Source organism: Trachypithecus francoisi, unplaced genomic scaffold, assembly GCF_009764315.1.
Source record: "Trachypithecus francoisi isolate TF-2019V2 unplaced genomic scaffold, Tfra_2.0 Lachesis_group14, whole genome shotgun sequence".
Classification (NCBI taxonomy): domain Eukaryota; kingdom Metazoa; phylum Chordata; class Mammalia; order Primates; family Cercopithecidae; genus Trachypithecus; species Trachypithecus francoisi.
The window spans coordinates 44699357-44717111 of NW_022681459.1; the positions used below are offsets into that span (position 1 = coordinate 44699357).

The 17755-nt window shown below is 44.2% G+C and overlaps 1 protein-coding gene across 5 annotated transcripts in view; it reads left to right on the forward strand.

Annotated features, from left to right (window-relative positions):
• Positions 1-17755, forward strand: part of MYO18B (myosin XVIIIB) — a 300037-nt gene that overhangs the window by 160486 nt on the left and 121796 nt on the right. For all 5 annotated transcript variants that reach the window (XM_033233057.1, XM_033233058.1, XM_033233055.1 and 2 more), the window contains 5 exons: positions 1006-1160; positions 5282-5405; positions 6304-6504; positions 11005-11115; positions 13652-13756. In XM_033233057.1, the coding sequence (XP_033088948.1) occupies positions 1006-1160; positions 5282-5405; positions 6304-6504; positions 11005-11115; positions 13652-13756 (696 nt within the window). The remainder of the gene's footprint in view (positions 1-1005; positions 1161-5281; positions 5406-6303; positions 6505-11004; positions 11116-13651; positions 13757-17755) is intronic.

A 17755-nucleotide genomic window follows, 5' to 3' on the forward strand; every position in this document is an offset into this window, starting at 1 on the left:
CCTTGCAGAGGTGGGCCTGGGTGAGATCACATGGGATTTTATAAACAATGGAAGTGACTCTTGATATCCTCTATGCTGGTGGTGATGGTTTTAGTGGTCACTTTCAAGATGAACATTGCATCGTGGTCCTCAAGAGACACTTGAACCATAGATAAACACAGATGGACAACTGCAGGAAAGCAGCCCAGTTTCTTTAATAACAAATTATAAAGTTGAGTCAGTTTCCCTAGGGAAGGGGTATATTTATGCTACATTAAAAAGTAATAAAATTGCAACCTTTTCTGAGCCGCAGAATATAAGAAAACATCCCATTTGCCTTCAAATACTGAATTTAGAATTACAGGCTTCATTAACTCAGAGTTTTGCTTATTTAAAGCAATTCTTTAATGAGGCCATTTCTTCAAAGCCAGTGTGCTGAGTTGCATGCTCTGCTCTTTCCCAGATCTAAACTAGGATATTTGGGAGAGTGTTTCCTGGAGGAAGATGCAAGAGTCTTTATGTTTGCTTGTTTAAGGCCGTGTGCATTCAGGTGTTAATTCAGTCCATGCAAAGTGCCATTTGCTGCTTTAACCTTTAAGGCTTGTCACTTGGGATTCCAGGTCACATTTTTTAGGTGTGTCATTTTGGCTGCTCTGCGGCTAATCCTCACATATCCCTTCTGATCATGTCGGCTGGTGGGGATATGAGTTATCTGGTGGCTCAGGGGGTCATCAAGTTGAGGCAGGGTAGGTAAAGTCTGTGGGAGCATTGGCTGGAGATTTAAAGTAAAATCAACCTTAAGAGAGTGGTGGAATTATCCCCACTTTACCTCTGAGCAAACTGAGGCTCAGAAAAGTAGCATCCTGGAGGTGGCCCAGGAGGAAGGTAGTCAAGACATGGTCTCCCCATTCCAGCATCTGCTGTTTTCTCATTACACACCTTGGAAATAGCAACTCCTTGAAATACAAAGTAAAAAGCACATTCCATGCCCACAGAGCCAGGTAATTCATTCTATTACTCTTACAGCTCGGGGAGCTGCAAAGTGCTTATGATGGGGCCAAGAAGATGGCTCACCAACTGAAGAGGAAGTGCCACCATCTTACCTGTGACCTGGAGGACACCCGCATCCTGCTAGAGAACCAACAAAGTCGAAACCATGAGCTGGAGAAGAAGCAGAAGAAGTGAGTTGCATCCATCACCATCACCTGGGTTGCCAGGGTGGGCTACATTGGAGCCGGGGTCTTCTCGGGTATCCAGGTTCTCCTTCTAACTCCCTCACTTCAACTCCCTTGTTTCGCTCTAATCTTCCTCCCTGTCCCCTCACACCTTATTCCTATATGGGTCTCCCAAGAATCCAGCAAGAAATGATTCTTTTCTTTTAGCCAGCCTCAGCTATGTTGCCAATTGACCGTGTGACCTTGGGGAACTTTCTTTGCCTTTCTGGGCCTTAACATCCCCATTTGTCGAGTGAAGGGTTTGTTGCGGAGGATCAAGACAGCATGGTGATTTGGAGCGCAGGCATTGATACTAAAGTCATCTCATTCAAGTCCTGAAGGTGCCTCTTTCTAGATGTGTGACCTTGAGCAGGTCATTCAGCCTTTCCCAGCCAAATTCCTTACCCGTAGGCTGGGGATAAGATCGCCCCCTTGTGGTGAGGCCTAAATGATGCAGTCAGTACATCTAAGTGCGATCCTAGTTCCTATTCCCATTGGTGAAAATTGGGCTAGAGAATAAGGAGGAGGCCAAAATATGGCCTTCTCATTTAGGATTTGGACTCTCAGATCATGTGAGCCATTCTGGCAGAGACTGGGCGTTGTGCACCAGCAAGATGCTAATCTTGAATCTGCGCAGTGTGGTTCCCATACTTGCGTTCCCATTGGGTTGCTGTTACAACGGAGTGATGGTGGAGCCTGGATTTGTACCCAGATTCGCACACTGATGGGCTTCTTCATGCAAAACCTCAGAACCTGTGATGCTTGGACAGCTTAGCTGTGTCTGAAGTTCTCCAGCTCACTCGGTGAGGGTAAAGGTATACAGGGGTCCTGTTTTGAGCCAGCCAAGACCTAATGGAGATGTCATAGAAGGGCAAATAGGTGGGAAGCAGCCTCTTTTAGAAGGCCCATGATAAAATACAGACAAATGTTCCTGTGTAAGCCAAGATGTGGTTTTGTGGAAACTGCCTCCTTTCCAAGAAGTAGGAAGCAGAATTATATTTCCATGGAGGTGGCATAGATTTTGAACTTGATCTGCATTAAATATCATTTCTCTTATTTATCCTTCAGCTTTCCTGAGCTGCCTTCTTCATCTGAAAAGGATCTTTGGGGGATTGTTAGCTTGCTCTCCACCCCCAAAATAAGAAAGGTTTATTTTGTGTTTATTGATATATCACTCTGTTCCCCTTTCTACCTCCCTGTGGGTGCTCTGGCTGAACCTTACCCTTGCAGTAGGGAAAATGGCTTGGCTCCATCTTGGCCACCTGCTGTGTGACCTTGGCAAATAACACCATCTCTCTGGGCCAGAGAGTGACTGATGTTTCAGATGAGTCCTTGGACTTATCTTGAAGAATGGGTCTGACATATACATCCCTGTCTGTGAAACAAGAGGTTTGGACTCCATCATTCCCCGGGTTTCTCCCAGCTGTGACCCTCTTGGCCCCTAACTATGGGTTCTACTCTTGTTCTGAAAGGCCTAACAGAGGGTTTCAGCTCTCTGATGAGGAAGGGGCCAGCCTCTGGAATTTGCACAGCCAGAAAATTCCATCTTTCTGGTCTTTCCTTTTCCCTTTGGACAGAATCCCTCATTACAGGGACTTACGAATCTCCCTAGGATACCCCCCAAGGAAAGTTCCTATTTCTTCATATTTGCATGTCCTCCTCTCAAAACTTAACTTTCTTGTGATGTCCTCTGCTCTGTTACCATCTCTTGGCAGAAGCGAATTTATGTTTTGATGACAACTGCAGATAACAGGCATTACCTTTCCAGGTATTAGCATTTATGTCTCAGTCTAACTGTGGAAGTTCAGGCAGAATGATTATGGTGAAGGAAAAATCTGGAAGTCAGTAAATACTTCCTTGCATCTCTCAATGCTTAATCGAAATGTAGATGCAGCTGCCTCCTGAGTTTGCTGGGGCCAGGACAGAGGGATGTCTCCCCATTGGTAGAGTTCTCTGTTTGCCACTTTGGCTTCTAAGTTCAGAGTGGCCTGGAATGGTTTCATTTTGGTTGGATTGTTTGTGGCATGATTACCCTATGGGTCACAAAGCTTAGTTCTGAGGGCTGATAAAACCCCAGGTAAGCCCTGGCTAGACTCACTGACTCCCACACTCAAGGGAGGCTGGACCCAAGGCTCTTTCTTAGCAGGGTGAAGGTTGTATGCAAATCTCTCTGGCCCCAGGTGATTGGCTGGTCAGTGTGAGCTGTTTGGTAGGAGTTGAGGTCTGTAGCAGCTACTCTTTGGCATCAAGTGGCCTGTTAAGTCAAGGACTCCTCTGCACCATCAGTTACTGTCTGGCCCCCACTGTCTTACCTCACCTGTCCCAGGAACGGACAGGTAGATGGGAAACTAGCTAAGACACTAGGGAAGCTGAGCCCAAGTCCACTTCTACCACTTTGGAATTTGGGGCTGAATCACTCCTTCTCTCTGAACTTCAGTTTCCTCCTCAGTGAATGGATTGAATGACATGTTTCTTGCTGAATTGTTGTAAGAACAACATGGATCCCAGCCCAGGATCTGGCACATTGGGATGGTTGGATCATCACGCTCATCACAATGCTTCCATTCAGAGGCAGCAAATAGTGCCCTTTGGATGATGTCACCAACAGCCAATCAGAAAGCTCCTGAGCTGTTCCAACAGGAGGGCTCCTTTATGATTGGGTCTTTCAGGAGTCTGAGACTTTGAGTGATAGTCTAATATTAAGGAACATTGGATAATCTTATAACAAGGGAGACTTTCTTGTCACCAAAGGCCAAACCCCATGTCCACTTCTGCCATATCAAGATCTCTGGAGCAATGGGACTTCCTGTTTGGGCCAAGGGCAAGTGACTCAAAGTCACACCTTACTGAGGCTTGGCAAGGGCTTCTCTATTGGTTTCCTCGTCTGTGATACTGCCAGGAGGCTGAGACAGCTGAACAGAGTGACGTAACATCCAGGAAGTGCTTCTCACCCAGTGGTCATCACAGAAGGGCAGGAGGGCCCCTAACAAGGCGTGAATTCCCTGGATGACATTCAGTAGGACTGACTAGTCTTTGTGTTTTCTGCTTGAGAAACAAATGAGGACAAGAATGTATAAATGTCCATCATTTTATCAATAATCAGCATGCTTTAGTATGGCATAGGAGAGTATAAGCCAGACAATATGTTAAAATGTGAAATGTAGAATATCCTCATTCTACTTACATCCATTTGTTTGTTCACTGGTTAGGAAATAGTGGATGTCAGATGGGACCTGATAGATTTAAGGGGTCTTGACATAGACTGGCAGACCAGGTAGATCAGGTTTTTTGTTTTGTTTTGTTTTGTTTTTGTGAGACAAGGTCTTGCTCTGTCACCCAGACTGAAGTGCAATGGCACAATCATGGCTCACTGCAGCCTTGACCTCCTGGGCTCAAGTGATTCTCCCACTTCAGCCTCCAGAGTAGCTGGGATTACAAGTGCATGCCACGATGCCCAGGTAATTTTAAATTTAAAATTTTTTAAATTTTAAAATTTTAAAAATAGAGATGGGGTCTCACTTTGTTGACCAGGCTGGTCTTTAACTCCTGGCCCCAAGTGATCCTCCTACCTTGGCCTCTCAAAGTGTTGGGATTATAAGCGTGAGACACCGTGCCTGGTCATTTTAAATAATATATCCTTTATATCTGTATATAGTTTTATTCTATTTTCATTTTTGTCTATGTATTTTTATTAGATTTTAGGGTTAGCATTTAGATTAGCATTTTAGTAGGGAGCTGATGAAGGCAGCAGAAGTTTCAGTCTAACGGTGGAAGTTCAGGCAGAATGACTATGGCGAGGGAGAAATCTGGAATAATAAGTTCACGTATTTTTATGGCAACTCTATCTAAACCCTAAAAATTGCTCTGTGATTTTTCAGATTCGCATCCTACATCCACAGCCTTACGTAAAAGCATTGAGAAAATTTCCAACTCCTCATTCGTTTTTTCTCTTTCTTCTTCCGTTTGCTCTCTTTCTCATGGTTCTTGGGAAACTAGTGGCCTCTCTGCAGCCCCTGCCTGCCCCTGCCTCAATCACTCCCCCCACCCACCTGCCTACAGAGCCCTGACACGTGTTCTGCTTTGGACAGGTTTGACCTGCAGCTGGCCCAGGCCCTAGGTGAGTCTGTGTTTGAGAAGGGTCTCCGTGAGAAAGTGACCCAGGAGAACACCAGTGTCCGGTGGGAGCTAGGCCAGCTTCAGCAGCAGTTGAAGGTAAGGGATGGCGGACACAGAGCTATCTTGGCTCTTGGTGGCTGAATCTCGGGAAACTCCAGCGTGCACCTGCTGCAAATGGTGACAGAGAGAAAACTTCACAAGGGTATCCTGGTCTGTCAAGCAGCTGGGTCCCAGTGTGTCTCAATAAAATAGCAAACAGTGGCTGGCAAATTGATAATCAGCCTTTATTTGAGCAATCTTGATGTCTTGATCTTGCTCCAGTTACCTGCACAGGTTCCGAGGTGCTTACCTGGGAGGTATGACAGGCTCAGCAGAGAATGAGTTAGCTATAACTTTGTCCAGGAGCAATGCCCTGGTCCATGCAGGCTCCAATGCAGAGAGATTTTACTAAAATACAGCACGGGTGCCTCACTCAGCTGCTCCTCATCCTTTTGTGGTTCTCTACTACTCACAGGAGAACCTCTGGGCACTTTAGCCTGGCATTCAGCTCCTTCATGATCTAACCAAGAGTTATTTGATCCTGGAGCTGACTTTCTAACCTGGAAGAGTCATTTCTGAGCACTTTGCCTCCCTGCTCCAACATCTCAATCCCAGCCTCAGAAGGCACACAGGGAAGCTTTAGCTATGTGCCTCCACTTCCCTTACAAATGGGGTCAACCCTTCTTGTAGGTGCTCTGAGATTGAACTCTAGGGACAATCTACTCGAATCCCACCTCCCATCCCCAGCTCCATGCCTGTATGAGCAGTACTGAGAGCAGCCTTTGCTCGTGTCCCACAGGGGGCGCTGTGAGGGGCCGTGCGGTCCAGGTGGAGACCGCAGGCATTGGAAAGTGGAAAGCGCCACTCCAGCCCCAGTTGACTGTAGAGGTATCTCTGGGGGAGGAGGGAGACATACTCATGTGACTCTGGACCTCTGTCCTCTTTGTCTCTGTAGCAAAAGGAGCAGGAAGCCTTGCAGCTGAAGCAGGAGGTGGAGATGCTACAGGACCATAAACGGGAGCTGCTGGGGTCACCCTCTCTGGGGGAAAATTGCGTTGCTGGCTTGAAGGAGAGGCTCTGGAAGTTGGAATCCAGTGCCCTTGAGCAACAGAAAGTCCAGAGCCAGCAGGAAAACACCATCAAGCAGCTGGAGCAGGTAGGAAAGCCCTGTCCCAGGTTAACACCCTGTCCCATGTCTCCAATGCAGAGTGATGTTATTAAAATACGACATGGGTGCCTCACTTGACTGCTCCTCATCCTTCAGTGGCTCCCTTTTATCCCAAGGAACTTTTAAGCTCCTAAGTCTGACATTCAGATCCTTCCTGATCCAGTTTTCTCCTGCAAGGTTCAGTGTCACCTCCTCAGAGAAGGCTGCTTTAATCACCTTGCAAATAGCTCCCACTATGTTGCATTCATTTCCCATCTCCTTAGCTGGGTTGCTTTCGTTTGTGGTACCTGCCATCATATTAGATAGTATTTTTTAAAAGTTTGCTTTATGCCTTTCTCTCTCATTAGGATATAAGCTTCATGAAGTCAAATTGTTTTTCTGTTCCTCTGGCTTCTTAGTGTAATCCTAAAGCCTAGAATGAGGCCAGGTACATAGCTGATGCTCAATAAATAGCTGTTGACCAAATATCTAACCTTCATTGAGTACTGTCTGTGTACTAACCTCAGCCCTAAGCTCTCCCCACACATCTCATGAATCTCCCCAAGAACCTTATGTAGGGAGATCTTAGTATTATCCCCACTTTAGATGTGGAAGTTGAGACTCAGAGACATGGAGAAAGTGTCAAGGATGGGATTTGGAACCTATGCCATCTGACCCCACACCGCCTTGAATGTCTACTATGTGCCAGGCATCGTGCACAACTTCAAGGCAGACTGAAGTGCTACTCTTTGGGAAAAATAAAATAATAAAATAATAAAATAAAATAAAATAATAACAGAGAGTAAGACAAAAATATAAAATACTCTTGTACCAACACCCTCTGCAAAGTACCAGATGAATATTTTATTTGTCTGCTTGCTTATTTATATGCTTATTTATTTACCTCATTCTATAAATAATTTGAGGCAGCTTACAAGATATATGTATAATAGAATATAAAAATTATAAATAAAACAATCCAAACCAGAAAAGTACAAATTAAAATTGACACTAAGGGGGGCGGTGGGGGCAGCGAATTAATATGCAGATAAAGCAAAACACATGGTCTCACACATGTAACAGTTTTAGCTCTAAAATTCCTGGTGGTCAGAGAGAAACAGGAAATGTGAGTTACATGCCTGAGATAAACAAACAAACAATTTTTCTATGGGAAGTAACGCTTTTTCTGATGCTTGGTTCTAAACGAATTTCTCTTGTGGGATTTTGTAAAAGGCGATTACTTTAAAGTGTTTTTTAAAAAATGCTGGGGCCACCCTTATGTGAGAAAATGTGATCAGGTGTCATGAATGTGTAAAGCAGATGAACTCTGAGCAGCTCTGTTGAACTGAAGTGGGGATGGGTAGGACAGGGGTTGGGGGAGCCAGGGGTCAGCTCTTGCTTCTTGCTGACCACTACTCCATCAAGATGGTGAGTATCAAGACATGTGGGTGGTGGGTATGCGGGAACAAGATCCAGAAAGTCTTGGATGCTCACTAAGGAGCGATAAGGAAGACAAGTCCTTTACTCAGTCAGCCTGTACTTATTAAGTACTTCCTCTGCATCATGCACTCTGTGGATGCTAAGGGTGCAATTGCAAATAAGACAGACACAATCTCTGCCCTCCCAAAGTTTATAGTCATGCTTAGTGTTAGAGGAATGTTAAACTTGAAGATCTGGCCATGACAGCAGGGTTGGGGGAGAGATCAGGGAAAACTTCCTGGAGGAAGTGATGTTTACTGAAGCGGGAAGCTGGAGGATGAATGAGAATTGGCTGAATGAGAGAGTTCCAGGCAGAGGACCAGCCTGTGCAAAAACCTGGAGACAGGATACTCGTAGGATATTCAAGGAGCTGTAATACGGGGTCTTTGAGGCAGCTTGTTGCCTATATGACCTTAGGCAAGCCCTTGTTTTCTCCAGACATCAGTCTCCTTGTTTGTACAATCAAATATGGAGCCTTATCTGTCCCCTAGCTTCCTGCCAACCACAGCTATGAATCAGTGAGGGTTTGTGAAGAAGGTGGAGTATCTGTGTAGGTCTTTAAAGGGCATGGATGACGGTGCAGTGCCATGTAGCAACCCAGTGTTCCTTGTGTTCCTTACGTGAATAGGATCTTCCCAGAGCCAAGAATAAAACATGCCCTCTTGAAAAACTGTGTTAACTCTTTAAGATACCACTGGGGAACCACTTGATGCTTGGAAGCAAAAAATATATTACCCTGGCCTCAGGGACCCAAAACTTAATGCAAGTTCCTGAATTTCCATGCTCGGTTCACCCAGGAGGTGAGGCTGACTCAACACTTTTATCCGTCTTCAGCTTCACCCATAACCCCAGGCTGCATTGTGCCCTTGTAGACATCCAGTAGATATTTATTGATTATAATAGAATACTTTTTCCAGGGAATTTTATGTTAACTCGTATAAGTTTGACATAAATGGTATTGCAGATGTCAAGAATGTCCAAGAGGCTAGAAAAAATGAAAAAGAAATATTATAGTTACTTGCTCAGGCTCCTTCGTTTTGGATTATCTTCCCATAACCCCTGTCATTTTAAAGGAAAAAAAGGCATGAAGCTGACATTTAAAGTGAGCCTACTCTATGCCAGGAACTGTAACAGGGCCTCTGACGTACACTATCCTTTTTGCTCCTCACCACGGCATAGCAGGGAATATTATCGGCGTTTTAAAAGACCCAGATTGTTTTTTCTGAACTTAATTTCCATGTTGGGGACAGCACTTGTGAAGTTCCAAAAGCATGGTGAGAGGTGCTGGGACAGTAGAGTAAATGATTAGAAAGTTATAATTTCTACAAGGTAACCCATTGTATTCGTCTGTTTTCACACTGCTGTAAAGAACTGCCTGAGACTGGGCAATTTATGCAAAAAAGAGGTTTAATTAACTCACAGTTCCACGTGGCTGGGGAGGCCTCAGGAAATTTACAGTCGTGGTGGAAGGGGAAACAGGCAAGTCTTACATGGTGGCCGGCAAGAGAGGGCGTGTGAATCAGGAACAGTCAAACCCTTATAAAACCATCACATCATGTGAAAACTCATTCACTATCATGAGAAAAGCGCAGGGGAAACCACCCCGTTTGATCCAATTACCTCCCACCAGGTCCTTCCCTTGACATGTGGGGATTATGGGAATTACAATTCAAAATGAGATTTGGGTGGGGATGCAGAGCAAAACCGTATCACCCATCTACACTATTGAGTTCCAAATGCTTTGTCCTGGTCCAGTAGCATTAAAGAGTATAGATAGATAAAGGAAAGCTTCAAAGCTTTCTTGGGCCCTGTACCCTGGGGATTCTACTCCAGTAGGTCTAGGGTGAAGCTCTGCAATTTGTATGTTTTAAAAATATGTTTGCAATTCTAATGTGCCACAAAATTTGAGAAGCCAGGACTTGGGCCAATCTGTCAATCATGCAGATCAGGAAAGTGTAAGTCTTGAACTAGACCTAGAACTCATGACTTTTTTGCCTTCCACTCTGGAATCCTTTGTATGACTTCACACAGTTCCAGCATTATGCACAGATCTATGCCTGTTGCATGTGTTTTGGAGGTTCTTGTTTAAAGACCCAGCTCATTCATGGGATCACACCTCAGGTTGCTGGGGAGGGAAGGGATAGTCTTTTCTGTTTTTGAAATAATGGGGAAAGAGAAAATACTATTTATGTATCAGATACTGTGCTAGGTGCTTTATATCATCTCATTTAATTCTCATAGTAGCATTCTGAGACGGTTGTTTTCTACAGAGAAAGGGGACTAACCCAGAGGTAAAGTGAATTGTCTAAGATAACATTTTGGGCAAGTCATCTTCTTTTCCAGGCTTTCATGTCTTCATAAACTTTTGTCCTACCATTCATCTACCTATCCACCCACCCAGAAAACCATCACTGATGCCTGCTCCAGGAATGAGAAATGTTTCATCTTAAGAGTGTTGAGAAGGGGGCCAGGCGCAGTGGCTCACGCCTATAATACCAGCACTTTGGGAGGCCGAGGCAGGTGGATCACCTGAGGTCAGGAGTTTGAGACCAGCTTGATCAACATGGGGAAACCCCGTTTCTGCTAAAATACAAAAATTAGCCAGGCATGGTGGCACATGCCTGTAATCCCAGCTACTTGAGAGGCTGAGGCAAGAGAATCGCTTGAACCCAGGAGGCGGAGGTTGCGGTGAGCCGAGATTGCGCCATTGCACTCCAGCCTGGGCAACAAGAGGGAAACTCCATCTCAAAAATAAAAAAGAAAGGGGGTTGAGAAGGATTCTGAGGCTGCATCTAAAATCAGTGGGAAAGTGTGATGTGTGATGTCTGTTATAAGCACAAGAATGGATAGAGGCAATATTTAATCTATTTAGCCACCATTTGTGACCTTCCAGGATGCCTAGGGAAATAACTTGACTCTCATTTATGTATTCCAACAATGAAAAATGCAATTGGAATGCCAAGGATGACACGGAGGGCTTGGAGAGTTAGAGTGGGTCACCCTCACGTGCTGTCCTTGCTGTCCCCCCAGCTCCGCCAGCGGTTTGAGCTGGAGATCGAGCGGATGAAGCAGATGCACCAGAAGGACCGTGAGGACCAGGAGGAGGAACTGGAGGATGTCCGTCAGTCCTGCCAGAAGCGGGTATGTGAGCAGTGAACACAGCTGTACCCTTGGGTCCTGGAAGGTCTGGTATGGATGCCCTCTTCCTTAGAGTGAGGAGGAGGACAGGGTCTGGGATCTGGGAACAAGCTCTTTCTGCAACCACCTGAGACCTTAGCTTCGAGGTGCCTTCAAGGGTGTAGGAGCGGAAATGCCTATCTTAAAGAGGATCTTGGAACTTCCAGAAGCCTCTGGAACCATCCAGCATAATGGCTCAGAGATTTCTACTAAGTCCTCGTAATGCCATGTGACTGATGCCAAGGACTTCTACATTTCAATAATAGAATCAATTCTTTCTTACTATTTTCCTTACAAGTCAAACCATTTCTTAACATTTTATCCAAGGTCTTTGTAGCCATTCCAAACAGTGTGTAAGAAAGGAATAACCCCTTGACATGTTATCACCTGGAAGCCATCATTATTACTATTTTAAGTGTTCTTTCCTAGCTCTCTTTCACTCTGTATACACACATGCAGATTTGCGGAGATACCATTTTCACTAAATGAGGCTATGAGGTTCTGATGCCTGTCGCCACCGCAGTTTTCATGGCCTCTTTTCGTGTCTGTAAATACAGATCTAACTTAAATGTTTAATGGCTTAACAGTTTTTCACCCAAAGCATGTCCTCTAACTTCTACAATAAATCCCCTATCATTGGACATTTAGGTTGTTTCCAGTTTTCTGCCCTTATAACCAGTACCGAGATAAACATTCTTAGAGTTGTACTGACGGATGTGAATGTAGGATCTACAAAGTGGAGCTGCTGGAAAGCTTCGGGTTAAGCCTCGTTTAACAGGTTCTCACATTATAGAGTACATACTCTACACGGACCTTCCCTCCCTTCTCATCCCCTGAATCATACCTGTGTACAGAGTACACTCAACTCTGCCTTGCTTGATGTAGAGTTTTTATTATTTTGTGTATTTTTCAAGATGATTTGAGCTTTTCCAGTCTTCATTCTAAAACAGGTATCGAGTGCTTTGTATTTCTCTCACTCCTAAACGAAATTGTTGAAATGAACTTGCTTTCTATAGAAGTGACCATCAATCAGTACTTTTTCCCCCTCCATGGGTCAGGAGATGGAAGCTGTCAGTCCCTGCCCATGTTTCTTCAGGTGAAGGTTGCATACATTTCTGGTTTATTCTAAGAATGCCTCGAAGTATGGTGTGTGCCCTCAGCCAGGGCTCCAATGAGTTGGAGATGTGACCCAGACTCTCCTGAGGCTTTTCTCTGGATAGATTTATAAAAGGAGAGAGTGAAGTCAGAGAAAGGTGTTTTTCTCCTTATGACAAACGCTGATATTGACTTCTCATTCTGGTGACTGCTCTGTTCAGTCTATCTCTCACGTTGGCAGGAAATCAATAGTTAGTGACCTGGGTGGGAATGCTGGGGCTGTCTGGGGTGGCAGAAAGAGCTGGGGTCAGGGGACAGGACACTAACTCCTCTAAACAGCAACTAATTTCAGAGTATGCACTTTGGATTTTCCCTGGGACTTAGTTTGCCCACCCGTGAAATAGGATCTCTGATGGCATGAGGTGGAAATGGAGGATGGAGGGGATGAGATAAGGTACACAAGAGAGGCTGGTGGGGTTGGTCTGCAAAGCGCAGCCACAGTGGGGTAGTTGCTTTAGTGGGAAATGTCTGTGTTTGCTGGGTAATCGCTGAGAAATCAGAGCCAGTTGCAAATTAAATGAGTCGCTTATAGTCAGATGTCTTAGTTCAGGCTGCTGAAGCAGAATACCATTGTCTAGGTGGCTTAAATGAAAACACTTATTTATCACAGTTCTGGAGGCTGGCAAATCTGAGATCAAGGTGCTGGCAGGTTCAGTGTCTGGCGAGGGCTCTCTTCCTGGTTTGCAGACCACCACCTCCTGTTTGTAGACTCACATGGCAGAGAAAGAGAGAGAGGAAGACAGCTCTCTGGTGTCTCTTCAGGCACTCACCCCACCATGAAAGCTCCACCTTCATGGCTTCGTCTAAACCTAATTACCTCCTTAAGGTCCCACCTCCAGATACCACTGCACTGAGGGTTAGGGTTTCACCATATGAATTTTGGAGGGCCACATATAGTTTATAACACCAAAAAATCTCAAATGCAACTTCTTTTATTGCATCATTGTGTATTGAATAAAGGAGGGGCATGCATTTTTGATATATTGGTTATAATATTGTGCAGAGCCTTTAAAAATCAGAGTGCAAAGACTTGCAAATATTCAACAGTGGCCATGGCTACAGGAGGCAGGCATCTGTTCTGTTGGGGACCTGGGGGAGGGGGTTTCACAGTCAATGGCGAGAGGTTCCCCATCATTGACTAGCCCTCCCTTCTGTTGTCCAGCTCTCAAGCTTTTAGGCTCTTAAGTTCTCCCACAGAGACACCACCTCCCAATCACTAGGGCAGGCTCATGGAACAAAGCCACAAGCTCTACGTTTTTCCTCTTCCTGAGGGTCCTTGCCTTGTGGGATTTGTCCGGATGGAGTTCATTTACCCTGTGTATGCTTCTGCTCTGTGTATCCACAGCTCCGTCAACTGGAAATGCAGCTGGAGCAAGAATATGAAGAGAAGCAGATGGTCCTCCATGAGAAGCAAGATTTGGAAGGCTTGATCGGAACCCTCTGTGACCAGGTAAGGGGGAGACATCGGCAGACATTCAGGAGTGTCTCAGGGACCTATTTGAGAGATGAACTCATGGGGAGAACAGCTTGAGGGATACCCTCTCCTCCATTAGCTCTGTTCCCACCATATTCACTGGCTCTTCAAAGGAGAACTTCAGGTGCCTGCAAACAGCAGGGTTTTTGTAAGAACCCATGGGGAATAAACAGAGTGGGTCCAGCCAGGAGCGATGGAGGAGGCTGTATTTGCCTTCAGCAGTTGTTGGGATCAGAGTGTAGACAGTCCTTCCTTTAAGGGGGTGTATGTGAATGGCCACTGCACACATGACTGCCCTCCTGAGAACATGACATTTGCTAGAAGCAGTCAGCCTTGGAGCCAGGCATATGTAGCTTTAAGCCTCAGAGGGACCACTTCTGTCTACATGGCTTTGAGTGAGCTAGTTAACCACTCCGAGCTTCTGGAGAGTGGAGCCTTGTAGGGCTGTGGCTATCCCTGTACACTAGGGTTCTCAACCGCCCGTCAGTGTACACCAGGGTCCTTAACTGCACCACTATGAACATCTGGAGCTGGATCATTCCTTGAGGTAGAGAGCTGTCCTGTGCATTGCAGGATATTGTGCAGCATCCCTGACCTCTACCCACCACATTGCGGTAGCACACACCTCAGCTGTGACCACCAAAAATGTCTAGACATTGTCCGGTGTCCTTTGGGGAAAAAAAATCAACTTCCCTCACTACTGAGAACTGTTGCTGTAGTAATGCAGCCAGCAGAGCTCAGAGCCAGCTCCGATTTCAGAGTTGCAAGGAATGGCTCTTCCACCTCCCAGATACTCTATTCCCTTCCTGTGCTGCTGCTACATGAAATCCCAGCACTGGAGAGAAATACCTGTGGCTTCTATGATTTCTTTTAAAGTATCAAAGGAGTGTATTTTAATGTATTTGCTTAACATGGGCCCCATGACTATTAATTAGTAATGGTCTGGTTATCAATATCCTTCCCTAGATTCATTAACTTTATTCACGAAACAACGTGGGTCCACTTCAGATGATCATCTTGGGCAGCCAGGCCTTGGACAAAATAAATGCTTATTATGTATTGAAAAACAAATTGATTGAGTGAGTGATTTCCACAGCAGGGACATCACAGCAGCAAGAGTAAGAGTTGGAAACTGAGGGAGTCGATATACTCTTCCTTCTTCTCTGGGTTTTCTAATTTTCCAGCCAAGAAATTGGGACCATTGAATTCAGAGCCATTGAGGTGACTTTCCTTCAGCATCAGGGCGAGAGCACAGCCCAGTACCAGATTCTAGAATGACAGTGGGGAATCACTGGGAGAAGGTTGCATTCTATTCAGCATAGTTTGAGAAAACAGAATAGATAATCTAATAAAGCAAGGTTTTTATACATACTGCAAAAATAAATTTTACATGTAAAGAGAAGGTAAGTTTAGATGAATAAAAAGCCAGCTTTGTGTTAGTCACCAAACTGGATCCTTTTAATAAATTAGCACTTTTGATGATTTTAAGTGTTTTTGTTATGACCTTTGCCAAACCCGTGGAAAAGCAGAACAAATAATGTAATTGGTGTTTATGAACCAAGCAGTCAGGGTTCACATAAATTAACATTTTGCCATTTCTTATTCAGATGTTTTTAAGGAAACAAAGCATTTTAAGAACGGTTGGTGGCCTCTTTACGTCCCTTCCTAATCTCACTCCTGGCTCTGCTTTCCTCTTTCTTTCCTCCCTCCCCAGATGAAACCATTCCCTGGGGTTTGAAGTGTATAATTCCCCTGAATGTATATTTCAACTTCAGCCACAGGCAGCAATATGGTTCTGCACTTGACTTTGTCCCCCTCTATATTATGTTTTTGAGATTAGTCCATAATGATACATGCAGCTCTAATTAATTCATTTAATTTCTACACAGCATTCATTTTTAAAAATCTCCTTCTTCTGTTGGTGGGTAGTTACTTCCACCCTAAAACCCAAAACTGCAATGCATAGTCTCATATCTGTCTCACTGTGCACACGGGCGAGAGTCTCTCCAGGGTATGTAGCTGAAAGAAGAATTGCTGGCTCCTGGGAATGTACAATTTGGGAATTATTAAATATTACTCAGATTGTTCCCCAAAGTGATTGCAGCAGTTTTCACCGTCACTAGATGTGTCTTGAGATTTTACTTCTTCACGAGCTCACCAATGTGCAGCACTGTCAGACATTTTTAAACATTTTTTACAGGCATCGGGTGCCAAATGGTATTGCATGGCCCTCATTGCTAGGGATGCTGTGCATTTTTCACATGTTGGTTGTGGCCTTTTCTCATGTGAATTGCCTGTTCATAGAATTTTGTCTCATTTTTCTCTATTGATCGTTCATGACCTTTATACAAGATGCGAATCCGTTTTTGGTTATTTATTTTACAAATATCTCCTACACTATGCATAATTGTTTCACTTTGTTTATAATGTCCTTAGCTTAATGAAAAATATTTTTGATATAGTTGTGTTAACCATGTTTTATGGTTTGTGCTTTTATATCTTAAGATACTCTTTTTTTTATTATTATTATACTTTAAGTTGTAGGGTGCATGTGCACAATGTGCAGGTTTGTTACATATGTATACATGTGCCATGTTGGTATGCTGCACCCTTTAACTTGTCATTTACATTAGGTATATCTTCTAATGCTATCCCTCCCCCCTCCCCCTTCCCCACAATAGGCGCTGGTGTGTGATGTTCCCCTTCCTGTGTCCAAGCGATCTCATTGTTCAATTCCTACCTATAAGTGAGAACATGCGGTGTTTGGTTTTCTGTTCTTGTGATAGTTTGCTGAGAATGACGGTTTCCAGCTGCATCCATGTCCCTACAAAAGACATGAACGGATCCTTTTTTATGGCTGCATAGTATTCCATGGTGTATATGTGCCCCGTTTTCTTAATCCAATCTGTCACTGATGGACATTTGGGTTGATTCCAAGTCTTTGCTATTGTGAATAGTGCTACAATAAACATAACGTGTGCATGTGTCTTTATAGCAGCATGATTTATAATCCTTTGGGTATATACCCAGTAATGGGATGGCTGGGTCAAATGGTATTTCTAGTTCTAGATCCTTGAGGAATCGCCACACTGTCTTCCACAATGGTTGAACTAGTTTAGAGTCCCACCAACAGTGTAAAAGTGTTCCTATTTCTCCACATCCTCTCCAGCACCTGTTGTTTCCTGATTTTTTAATGATTGCCATTCTAACTGGTGTGAGATGGTATCTCATTGTGGTTTTGATTCACATTTCTCTGATGGTGAGTGATGATGAGCATTTTTTTTCATGTGTCTGTTGGCTGTATGAATGTCTTCTTTTGCGAAGTGTCTGTTCATATCCTTTGCCCACTTTTTGATGGGGTTGTTTTTTTCTTGTACATTTGTTTGAGTTCTTTGTAGGTTCTGGATATTAGCCCTTTGTCAGATGAGTAAATTGCAAAAATTTTTTCCCATTCTGTAGGTTGCCTGTTCACTCTGATGGTAGTTTCTTTTGCTGTGCAGAAGCTCTTTAGTTTAATTAGATCCCATTTATCAATTCTGGCTTTTGTTACCATTGCTTTTGGTGTTTTAGACATGAAGTCCTTGCCCATGCCTAAGTCCTGAATGGTATTCCCTAGGTTTTCTTCTAGGGTTTTTATGGTTTTAGGTCTAACATTTAAGTCTCTAATCCATCTTGAATTAATTTTTGTATAAGGAGTAAGGAAAGGATCCAGTTTCAGCTTTCTACTTATGGCTAGCCAATTTTCCCAGCACCATTTATTAAATAGGGAATCCTTTCCCCATTTCTTGTTTTTGTCAGGTTTGTCAAAGATCAGATGGCTGCAGATATGTGGTATTTTTTCTGAGGGCTCTGTTCTGTTCCATTGGTCTATATCTCTGTTTTGGTACCAGTACCATGCTGTTTTGGTTACTGTAGCCTTGTAGTATAGTTTGAAGTCAGGTAGCGTGATGCCTCCAGCTTTGTTCTTTTGACTTA